Genomic DNA, 12923 nt, shown 5'->3' on the forward strand with positions numbered 1-12923 from the left:
AGAAGATATACTAGTACAAATGGCTGATAACCACATGAAGCGATCTCTAACATCATTATTCAAATGCAAATCAAAACTACAATAAGATACCACTTTATATCCACTAAGATGTAAAAAAGATGGACAATAGCAAATGTTGACGACGTGGAGAAATTAGAACCTTTTTAAATTGTTGGACATGTCAAATGATGCAGCCTACTCCATGAGGAGTTGGGAAGGGAGAATGGGGAGTGACTGTTAAGGGATATAGGGTTTCCTTTTGGAGTAATTAAACTATTCTAAAATTAGATTGTGATGATGGTTTTCCAGTGGATATACTAAAAAACACCAAGCTGTACACTTTAAATGGGTGAATTTTATAGTGAAATATATCTCTATAAACATGGTAGTCTTACCTCCCTGCGTATTGTAAACCTGCCCACTGCTTAAACGACCCTTGTCATTTTTCTCTTCTGATACTAAGGTGCTTTTAGGCAAAATGTGACCATGTGGGAAAGGAAGCATGTACAATTTGGTCGCACATTCTTCTACATTCTTACATTTCTTCCCCAGCCCAATACTATTTTAATCCCCTCTCATTGATGACTCCACCCCCACTTATGGAATTCAAAATATCTTTCTCCACTGATTTCCATTCCACTCAAAAATTTCCATTTCCTCAGTGGGTCCTTATTTAAGGTAAGCAGTCTGTTGCATTAGTTTCTAACTCATAATCTCTGATATTTACATTTTAAAAGATTATAGAACAAGGGTCAACAAACTATTTCCATAATGAACCAGATGTAAGTACAGGGTGTCCCCCAAAAAATGTGTACACACTTTGAATGATTATAAAGTCAGTACTTACCAACATACAGTTCATTTTCAAATTTTAAAAGAATATATAGAAATGAGTAAATTTTTTTGTCAATACCTGTTTTCAAAATGATGACCGTTCTGGTCCAGGCACTGCTAATAACACAAAGCAATGGAATCACAAACATCAAGAATCATTTCCTTCGGTATTTGTGTGTCCCCAATTCGTTGACTCTTGCAGTTTTGTACTATAAACTTTTTCTTTTTTTTTTTTCTTTTTCTTTTTTTAAATATATTTTATTGATTTTTTACAGAGAGGAAGGGAGAGAGACAGAGAGTCAGAAACATCGATGAAAGAGAAACATCGATCAGCTGCCTCCTGCACATCTCCCACTGGGGATGTGCCCACAACCCAGGTACATGCCCTTGACCGGAATCGAACCTGGGACCTTTCAGTCCGCAGGCCGACGCTCTATCCACTGAGCCAAACCGGTTTCGGCAACTTTTTCTTTTATGTATCCCCATAAAAGAAAAGTCAAGTGGATTATTAGGATAAATTTTCTTTGTTCAGAGCTTAGTCTGGCTTTACCCATTATTTCAAATCAGTTAAACCTGAAAGGAGTGAAAATTGAGTTATCAGCTGTTAAAGCATAGATACATTTTTGGGGACACCCAACCTATATTTTGAGTTTTGCCAGCCATAAGTGTTCTGTTGCAGCTACTCAGCCTTGCTACACTATAGGGTGAAAATAGCCAAAGACACAATGTAAATGAATTGATGAGGCTTCATTTGACCCTGATCAGATCAAGCCATAGTTTGCTGATCCATATTATTGATTTCTTATAAGGCTCAGTATTAAGACAAAATGGGACAAAGAAAGTTAAGTGCAATAAATTTAGACAGTTATGTCCTCCACTTCCACCACTAATAAAAAGTTATTTCATTTCACCAGGCCGGTGTGTCTTAGTGGTTGAATCAGGAGGTTGCAGTTTGATTCTCAGTGAGGGCACATGTCCGGGTTGCGACTCATCCCCAGTAGGGAGGGTGTAAGAGGCAGCCAGTCAGTGATTCTCTCTCATCATTGATGTTTCTCTCTCTCTCTTTCCCCCTCTCCCGTCCTCTCTGAAATCAATAAGAATATGTATATTTTTATAAAGTGATTTCATTTCTTTACAGTTTTATCTTTTTTTCCAAGGTTATTTTGTAATAGAGGTCAAAATTTTGGCACTTTTGAAAGTTTACCAAGCCTTATTAAGAAAATATCAGACTTTACATAACCACTAAGGAGTATGGCACGAGGGTCGAGGTTTTTGTTAAGATTAGGTCTCTGTTTGAATGAATATAAGTCTACATAAATGTACTTGTGTATGGATGCATACAAATTATTGTGTTTTGTGTGTATAATCTTTAAATATACTTACTGTGGAATACATTTGGATAGTCTCTAAAATATCTCAAATTTATTGAATAGCAATGTAAGAGGACACATGAATTTAAGGTAAACTAGCAAAAAACAAATACAGTATGGCTAGCATCTCATACTATTCTGAATTGATTGAGATATTTTTCTTTAGTTTGATGTTTGTTTAGCTTTCTGAGCATACGATAATTGTTTATCTATATTAAATGTAGTGTTGCCCTGGCTGGCGTGGCTCAGTAGTTAGACCGTCAGCCTGGGCACCAGAGGGTCATGGGTTTTATTCTGGTCAAGGGCATATATCTGGGTTGCAGGTTCGATCCTGGGCCCCTGTTGGGGGGGGTGAGGATGGCAACCAATATATATGTCTCTCTCACATTGATGTTTCTCTCTTCCTCTCTTTATTTCTCTCTTTCTCCCTGCCCTCCCCTTTCACTCTCTGAGAATCAATGGAAAAATGTCCTTCGGTGAGAATTAACAAAACAAAAAAAGAAAGAAATGTAGTGTTGAAATGATACATTGTTTTAGATACATGGCAATTATGTTTAATATAAAATTATATTTCAACTAATATTTCCAAATAACAGTGATTAGAACAATTTACATTAGCCATATCAATGTTTGACAAATTTCTGGGTAATACAGAATGACCATCATTCATTTAATGGATTTCTTTAAAAAAATAAAACCTTAACTCTGGGGTGTTTGATCTACTCAGGAAAATATATTTGGGGCATATTATACACCAACATTTTTTTTCTTGGAAATTATGTCATTTTATATTACATCATGACAAATATTTTAAATGCTTCTGACCATATTAAACAAATCTGTTTCAGTTTTTGTCAAATTTTGTTTTTCCAAATCAAGATTTGAGTATTTTATCTCTATTATTAAATTAGAGCTGACCCAGATAATAAATCAGTTAAAGTATTGCCCTTTTTCTCAATCAAAATGATTACATTGCATACCTCCTTCTACCTCTCTTTAGCTCCATTCTGGTAGTTATCATTTATTTATTCTGTCAAGAAATAGTTGATAACTTGTATGGCAGCCATTAGGAACAAAATCGTGAACCAAATAATCTTGGCCCTTGGAGAGCCTATATTCTGGAGTGGAGAGAAAGCAATAAACCATTATTTGTTTGTTTGTTTATATCTATTTATTTTACCTTTTTTTCTTTACTCGAATTTTTTTTTTTTTTTTAAGAGAGAGGAAGGTAGAGAAACATCAATATGAGAGAGAAATATCCATTGGTTACCTCTGGTACCTTCTCCAACCATGCCCCATGGGATAGAACCCCCGTCCTGGATATGTGCCCTGACCTGGAATCAAAATGCAACCTTTTGGTCCAAACTATGCTCCAATGAATTGAGCCACTGGCCAGGGCTGTTTATTGTTTAATATAAAAGTTATATAGTGTGTTAAAAAATAAGTTGTGGCCTTACCCTACAGCGTAGGGTAAGGATGTATTCATCTTTAACAGAATAGCACTAATCTGTTAGTACTAATCTAAGGAAACACTGTCTATGTGAACATTGTCATCTTATTGATTTCTTTCATTTTATAGTTCCAATGACAGGATTCACACAGAGAGCAACCATTGATCCAGAACTGAATGAAATACATGTCTTATCTGGACTCAGCAAGGACAAGGAAAAGAGGGAAGAGAATGTCAGAAATTCGTTCTGGATTTATGACATAGTGAGGAATAGTTGGTAAGGAGCTCTTGTCTGTACTGCAATTCCAATTTAATATTTCTTGGGGTTGTATATTCAAAAGAAGAGGGAACTGGAGGACTTGTGTTAATTTGTGATGTCAAAACAGGAGCACTTAAGAGAACTTCTTCCATTCAGTAATGAGGGTAGTGCTCAACAACTAAAGAATGTATTACTTTCTAAATATGACATTTACAGTAAAAATGAAAGTGTACTATAGTTTTATTGTGAATAGTAAATGGGTTTTTAGCTCTTTCAGCCTTTGTTTTGAACCTTCATAAATGCTATTTGTGTTTCATATCATGAGGTAGGTTGTTCTTAAGTGAGGTTTTGATGGACATTAAAAGAACTTAAGAACTCAGTTCTAATAAATCAGATTATTTTATGGGAATGACCAAAACTTTAAGATTTTATGTAAACAAATTTATAATTGTTTTGTTGGTAATTAGACATGCAATTAATATGCTGTCTGCAACTATATTAACACTAGAGACCTGGTGCATGAAATTCATGCACTTGGGGGAGGGGGGGTCCTCCAGCCTGGCCTGTGCCCTCTCGCAGTCCAGGAGCCCTTGAGGGATGTCCAACTGTTGGCTTAGGCCCTAAGCTGGGGAGCGGGCCTAACCTGGCAGTCAGACATCCTTAGTGCTGCCACAGAGGTGGGAGAGGCTCCCGCCACAGCCACTGTGCTCTCCAGCCGTGAGCCTGGCTCAGGGCTTCTGGCTGAGCCGTGCTCCCTATGGGAGCACATTGACCACCTGCATTGAGCATCTCTCCCCTGGTGGTCAGTGCACGTCATAGTGACCAGTTGTTCCACCCTTCGGTCGATTTGAATATTAGCCTTTTATTATATAGGATTATGTGTACTGCTAATATCATAGGATAGCATGCCTTAAAAGCAATGTCTTGCAGGTCTTGTGTCTATAAAAATGATCAAGCTGCAAAGGATAATCCAAGTAAAAGTCTTCAAGAAGAAGAACCCTGTCCAAGATTTGCCCATCAGCTTGTATATGATGAGTTACACAAGGTATCCTAACTACATTGACCTGTAAATTTTCCTTGACCTACAATCTGAAAGAATCACCAAAAATATATGTTTTGTGTTTTTTAAGTAGATTTGAGTAAAAAATTATAATACATAGTATGTAGCAGGCGTTCAATATTATTTTCCCCTAAAATTCCTTAAGAGAATAAACATTTTTGTATAGATGGTGACTCGTGGCACTTTCCTCTTTTGATTATGGTCAGTGGCTGCTTCTTAACTCATAGATCAGATACATAGCATGGCCTATTGTATAGTTTTCCGCATGTGGGTTCCATGTCTCATGATATGAAAAGGTATATATGACTTCCTGATTTTAGATTTCATTGTGTAAGAAATCTTTTTGGTTTTCCTATCTATATGTGACATATCTTTTCTATCTGTTTTGTGAAATAATACGGCATTCTGAAGTTTAAGTGTCAGTGTTCAGAATGGTTTCTTTAACTATTTCCCCCTTAAGCTTTACATGTAGTTTAGTGATTGGGCTCAGACTATATAGTCAGCCACTGACTGACCTGTATTCTTTCCATTTAGGTCACAGATGAATATTTAAACTTTATATCATTTGAGACCTTCATGTTAAAGATACCATGGGAATGGATAAAAGCCCTTTCTCTTGGTGTCTCCCAAATTAAAGGGTAAATGAATTTCCATCCATAGGATAGAAATAATATTGCAATTCTATTACACTATTGAATATAAATTTACTTTTTTGATGAATCCACACTTTAGGATATTTTTTCCATGGATTTTTAGAAAGAGAGGAAGGGAGGGAGGGGTAAAGAAGGAAGGAGGGAAAGAGAGAGAGAGAGAGAGAGAGAGAGAGAGAGAGAGAGAGAGAGAGAGAAAGAGAGAGAGAGAGACATCACTGTGAGAGAGACACATCAATTGGTTGCTTCCCGATGCACCCCAATGGGCTGGGGATTAAACCTGCAACCCAGATATGTGCCCTTGACTAGAAACCAAACCCAAGACTCTGCAGTGCAAGGTCCAACACTAACCACTGGACACACTGGCCAGGGCTTAAATATAAATGTTTTTAAAATTTCAGAAAATGCTTTTAACACTTTGTGTAAGTACAGAATATCACTAAAACTACATAATATAATAGTGAAATTATTATTGCATTCCTTTTACATTTATTTTTTGGTACTAATTGAGTAATGGAATATTTTAAAAGTTATTTCACAAATTATATGTGCCATTTAATATTTGACCTTAAGGCTAAAGCTAAATTAAAATGCTAAAATTTTAAAAAGTTTCTAATTGCTGTTGACCTTCAGTGATTTGACATCTTTTCTTTAATAGTTTTTTAAAACATGTTTTTTATTAATTTTATTTTATTTTTTTTATAAGAGAACATTTATTTATAAGAACACAGAGTTAGAAGAAATAATTGGTAGAAGAAATGGGCTTATGAAACAAGTTATAGAGGGAAAGGAAGGGCCCTTGGAGCTTAGAAGTGAGGGAGGAAAAGGTGACAGCCTGGAGGGGGAGGGGGGAGGGGCGGTGCAGGCATGCTCCCAGGAGGGAGAGATTGGATCCTCCCTCCTAAGGGTTTTAAGGGTGGAGATTTTGGTTTTTATTAATTTTAGAGAGAGAAGAGGGAGAGAGTAACATTGATTGACTGCCTCCTGTACACCCCCTACTGGGGATCAAGCCCGAAACCAGGGTATGTGCCATAACCTTGAATCCAACCAGCGATCTCTTAATGCTTGGGATGATGTCCAACCAACTGAAGCACACGGGCCAGGTTGTCATCTGTCCTTTTTAAAGATATAATTTATTATCAACACTTGATGAACTTGATAATCCCCATTATTCTTTGCCCTCAAACTATACATTGGATTAGCTTCTTGCTGTTGTTAATAAACAAAATATAACTAAGCATATTTAAAGGTCACATTGGGTTTTATTAAGTCATTAATGAATTCAGCAGCATCTTATCTAGCAAGCAGAGAAATTCTCTGAGGGATTAATTCTTGCCCTGGTCAGTGTGGCTCAGTTGGTTGGAGCATCGTCTAGCTCACCAAAAGATGGCGGGCGCAATCCCTGGTCAAGACATAGGGCATGTTTGGAAGGCAACTGATTGATGTTTCTCACGTCAATATCTCCCTCTCCCTCTCCCTCTCCCTCTCCCTCTCCCTCTCCCTCTCCCTCTCCCTCTCCCTCTCCCTCTCCCTCTCCCTCCTCCTCCCCCTCCCCCTCCCCCTCCCCCTCCCCCTCTCCCCCTCCTCTTCCCCCTCCCCCTCCCCCTCCCCCTCCTCTTCCCCCTCCCCCTCCCCCTCCCCTTCCCCCCCACGCTTCCTGTCTCTAAAATCAATTTTAAAAATCTTTTTAAGATGGAAGTCTTTTATAGAAAAGAGGGTGAGGCAAGTAAGTCATCAATAAGAGAGAAATGAAAGTTCATGGAGGAAAGTAAAGAGTTCAGGTAACGCTGGCTTCTCATTGGGTGAGCTATGGAGTTTCAATTGGCTGGGCTTCTTGCTGGATAAAAAAAAATCTTCCTCCTGCTGAGGTGGTAAAGCAGTTGTGCTTTCTATTTGGGAATGGCAGGGCCTCTCTCCCTGTTGGGGTATGTAATTGATGTCTTCCAATATGGGGGTATTTGACTTCCAGTGATAGCTAATTGACCTCTATAGTCTATCCCAACTTCAGTTTTAGTTGAGGTTTTCTTTATTCATTTTTACACTATCATTGCTTTTGTTTCATGTTTCCATTGTCAGTGTAATTGTGGTAATAGAACTTATTTTAATATAAAATGTAATTTAGGAAGTAGTCACAGTAATTTAAAAAGTAAAGTGGAAACTTGAGAAAAATAAAGAGAAGCAATAATATTTTGATTTTTTTTTTTTTAATATCAGTAAGGCTAAGAAAGGTACCTGTAACACAGTTCTAGCAAAATGAAGAAGTTTTACTATGACTTAACATAGTTTCTTAAGTATGCATGTGCTTTTAAAAGTCTGGTTTATTTTGTTTATTACAGGTTCATTACTTATTTGGTGGGAATCCAGGAAAATCTTGCTCCCCAAAAATGAGATTAGATGACTTCTGGTCACTGAAGTTGTGTAGACCTTCAAAAGATTACTTACTGAGGCATTGCAAGTACCTCATAAGAAAACACAGGTATAAAAGTAATTCATGGAAAACTTTTACTTAACTTTATCAGCTATTGTTAGTATTACCTAAGCTCTGGAGACGTGCCTTTGTCTTTGGAAAGTTAATAATATGAAAGTGTCAACACTGTGAAGGTTATGACTTTGTAGGTGCCCTGTTATTCTCCTAATTTTGGTTTCTTCTTGCAAAGGAAGACACAAAGTGAAAATAGGTACTGATGCTAAATTTTTAAAATATAGAACAAGGAAATTTTGCAACTGTTAAAATAATGGAAAAAGTTTCTGTGAAGGTGATTAACTTACCATCAAGTAACTTAAGGCCTAATCACTACAAATTATATCAGTTCTAGATTATTGACATATGCCTGACCTGTTGATAACTTTAACTGTGAATGTGATGATATAATTGATTAATAATATCTTTATAATTTGATGTTTCAGAATACAACTTTAAATAGAATTAATTTTATGTCATTACCTTTGCTAATTAATTATAAAATCATGTAATTAAACATTTTCATATATGTCTCTTGAGTCATGTTTATCTGTCCTTTTTGTTACTGATAGTGTTAGATGATAAATATTTATAGTTTGGAAGGAGAAGTTAACCTTTAATGATGATAATAGCTACCATTTATTGAACAATTTTTGTGTGCTAGATCTTGTATGTTATTCTCACAATAAGCCAATGGAGGAAGAACTATTACTATCACTTTTTTCATAAAAGAAGAAATGGGTTATATAACTCATCTAAGGTCACTCAACCGTAAGTGACAGACAGGATTTGATCCTGAGTATTCTGATTCCAGAATTCACCATTTCATCACCATCACCTCCACCACCACCACCACCACCACCACCACCACCACCACCACTACCTCCACACACACGCACAGAGGCACATATTAATATACTAATATGTATACACACGTATGCTTATATGTTTTATATAAAATATAAATACATGAAAGTCTGTGTAGATATAAATTAGACTATTCCTTTATCATATCATGTTTACTTATTGTTGCTTTTCACAAGTTATACTTGAGAGATAAATTAATAACAGAAGCTAGTTCTGTTTCTTTGGCATTACTGTGAATAATTAGTATGTTTTCTATAGAATCTACAGGAGAAAGGGTCTGATTCTTCACATTGTCTGGATGGCAAGAATAAATTCTGTTTTATTAACAAGATTTAAGTTTGAGGTACCTTTGCTAATGTTTACATTGCTAAATTTTATTCTTTAGTACTTTACTTAATGTACTTAAGATACTTAATATTAAACTTTGTTTTTATAAGAATATGGGGAAATTATAGAGCTCTTTCTCTACCTGAAATATAACAACTGGTCATTGGAATGTTAGAGTGAGCTTTTTAAAAAGTTTCCTGACCAAAAGTCCATTAGAGATTAAAGGAAATTGTTTAATACTTCATATAAAGAATTGGAACTCACAAATACTTCCCTCTGGCTTTTAATTGTAAAACTATTGCATGGGTAATAATAAAGAAGAAAATAAGTCTTCTCTCCCTACCAAAAGAATTGAATCACTTATCATCCCTCCATTCAGGAGTAATATTTTGGTGTATATCCTTCTAATTATATGTACACACTGTTGTTTTGAATCTGATTTCTTTCAGTGAATGATGTGTTATAAACACTACCATGTTAATAAATACAAGTACAAATCATAATTGTAATGGCTGCATAGCATTCTACTTTATGTGTAATTCACTTAACTAATCTCCTTTTATAGAATATTTACTCTCAATTTATTTGCTACAGTTAATATTACTGTAGTTAAATAATATTGTTAATATTACATATTTCTATATGCACCTCTATCTAAAAATTCTGTAGGATAGTGGTAGAATTGGGAAATTATCGTTTGCCCTCCTTCCCACAGCCCATTCATCCTCAGAAGTGTTATTCTTTTTTATCTTTGGAAGTTGTTTTTCTCCTTTAGAAATATATCAGTGGGCAGGTGAAATGACAATTTGGGAATCTGAAATATTATGTATTAGGGCATGCTTTAAGTTTTAAGTACAGTCATCATTGCTAGTGACTTAATTCTAGTAAAGGTGTAGAGTGAGGAGTGAAAGTGGATGAACAATAAAGGAATAATCAGTAGCAAATCATTTAGACTCTTAAATATATGATGAAAGAGTCTTACAAATGTTGTATTAGAATAAATCATGAAATAAAATGACTGAAATTGAAAGGCAGTAAGTTTGTGTGGTTGGGCAAATAATCAACATTGGAAATTTTCTACTATGGGAGAGAAAGTGTGCTAGCTTATTTCAGAACTTCAGAAAAGCTCTTGAAGGGGAATATAAGAATGTTTAAAGATCCTTTTATATAGATTACACATTTATATATATTATTTTCAGTAGAGTAATAATAGCATAATAATATGGACCATAGTACTCTTCTTTTCTGATCTTGACTACTCTTTGCCCCTAGTTCTGTAGCTAATAGTTATATTAGAAAAGTATTATACCTGAACCTTAGATTGATATTCAAGCCTTCTGACTTAATCTTTCTGGAGATTACTTTGCTCATGTGTAAAATGGACAAAGCAACCATCTAAGGCAGTGGTTCTCAACCTTCCTAATGCCGTGACCCTTTAATACAGTTCCTCATGTTGTTGTGACCCCCAATTTCATTGTTACAAATTGAACATAATTAAAGCATAGTGATTAATCACAAAAACAGTATGTAATTATAAATGTGTTTTCCAATGGTCTTAGGCGACCCCTGTGAAAGGGTCGTTCGACCCCCAAAGGGGTCGCGACCCACAGGTTGAGAACCACTGATCTAAGGGTTTTTATAAACATCAATAAAACTATTCATATAAGAAATATTTATTGAGCACCTTCACTGTGCTAGATATTGTCTTAAGTTCTGTGGATATGTCAGTGAAGAATACAAAACTTCTATCCTCGAGTTTCCTTCTTAATGAAGGGAGGCTAACAGTAAGCTTAATAAGGAATTTATATGTTAGATAGTAAGTCTTAATGAGAAAAACTCAATCAGGTTAAGAACTATTTTTGTATAGGTGAGGGAGCTGGGGATGTGATTTTTAAATAAGAGTATTAGGATAGACCTCACTGTAAAGAAGACATTTGAGTAGAGACCTAAAGAACATGAGAGAATGGATCATGTAGATATTTGAGAGGGAAAGTGTTCCAGATAGGTAATAGACAAGGCTCTTAGGTTAAAAATATGCCTGGATTATTGAAGAAATAAATTGAGGAGAACAGTGTGGTAGAAGTGGAATAAGTGAAGTGATTATGGTAGAAGACAAGGTAAGAGATAAAAAAAAAAAGGGGGTCAAATTGTGAAGGTCCTTTGGCTTTTACTCTGAGTGAAAGGGTAGCATTGAAAGATTTTTATGTTGAGGAGTGACACATTCAGACTTCGCTTTTATTTAAAAGAATTCTGGATTTTCTTCCAGAAGAACTGGGTAAAAGGTTGTGGCTATTTTTACTCGGGGGAATTCTTCAGAAACGACAAGTTATGTAGTTCAGTTTGATGCACTTTAGGTTCTGGACATCATCTGTTAGCATTTGGGGGAAAGGCATGGGCTGTATTACATTAGTGAGTCATCAGTAAGGAAAAGGAGCTTGCTCAGGAAGAGTGAGAAAAGTAGAGGGATGTAGGGCATTATCTGAGGACCACCACTGTTTGAGGGAAGGCAGAGAAAGGGATACTCCATAAAAGAGATCCAGAAAGTACAGTAAGATTCCGGATAAACTTTGAAGGTTGCAACAACTGAATTTCTCGATGGATTTTATATGGGTATGGGAAAAAGAATAGTTAAGGATAACTGCTAGAGCAGTGGTCGGCAAACTCATTGGTCAACAGAGCCAATATCAACAGTACAACAATTGAAATTTCTTTTGAGAGTCAAATTTTTTAAACTTAAACTATATAGGTAGGTACATTGTTATTAACTTAATTAGGGTACTCCTAAGGCTTAGGAAGAGCCACATTCAAGGGACCAAAGAGCCGCATGTGGCTCTCGAGCCACAGTTTGCTGACCATGGAACTAGAGCATCGTAAGAATCTTGTCTACTAAATTGAACTGACAATAAAAGGCCCATCTTAGACATTTGAAAAAAATAGACTTTTTTCTACCACCTCTTAAAATGACTTGGAGTTTGAGGGACATTATTACATTGTGGACAGAATAGATAGAAGTTGATTTCTGAGTTGAACATGAAAATTACCTTTTTAATTCAAATCTTATATTATAAATTAGATACCAGGTCTTTCATTATATAAAAGCTTACCCTGTGCTGCTGTGCTTTTTATTTTTGTTGTTCTTATGGGAAACAACTATTTCTTCTATTTCAATACAATATAAATTTGGAGGGAGAGAAGTATATTGTATGCCAAGTAAGTGTCTCCTGGTTCTTAATGTACCATATAATATAGTAAATAAAGTGCTGCTTTTAATATAAAATTGTTCATGAATTGGGGCATAGAAGGGGGCAAAAGAAAAGAAATTTAATAGGGTTAATTCCTGTTCCTTTTACAGGGCAGAATTGTTGGCTGAAATATAATTCTAGACTGCAAACACAAGCCCAGTGATAAATTTTTGCAAGCCAAAAAAAAGCTTAGAAAAGGAAGAGAGAAAACATAACTTCCAGGAAAATTGGATTTAATAGGATGGTAGGTGTGTTTTGGTTAGGTTATTTCAGGTTGCAAAGGAGAGAGACATGCTTAGGAGACCTCAATGAAAGAGAATTTATTATGAGAATTAAGGCAGTTTCTCAGCATTTGAACACTGAGACATATGGAGAGAATTGTTTAGGACACTGGACCTATTCT

At 35.8% G+C, this 12923-nt stretch overlaps 1 protein-coding gene across 2 annotated transcripts in view; it reads left to right on the forward strand.

Moving 5' to 3' along the window:
• The window catches only part of MKLN1 (muskelin 1), a 159223-nt gene that overhangs the window by 127977 nt on the left and 18323 nt on the right, over window positions 1-12923 (forward strand). For both annotated transcript variants that reach the window (XM_081102438.1, XM_081102437.1), the window contains exons 13-15: window positions 3784-3931; window positions 4844-4958; window positions 7960-8099. In XM_081102438.1, the coding sequence (XP_080958564.1) occupies window positions 3784-3931; window positions 4844-4958; window positions 7960-8099 (403 nt within the window). The remainder of the gene's footprint in view (window positions 1-3783; window positions 3932-4843; window positions 4959-7959; window positions 8100-12923) is intronic.

Source organism: Myotis nattereri, assembly GCF_964212035.1.
Source record: "Myotis nattereri genome assembly, chromosome: 11".
Lineage (NCBI taxonomy): Eukaryota > Metazoa > Chordata > Mammalia > Chiroptera > Vespertilionidae > Myotis > Myotis nattereri.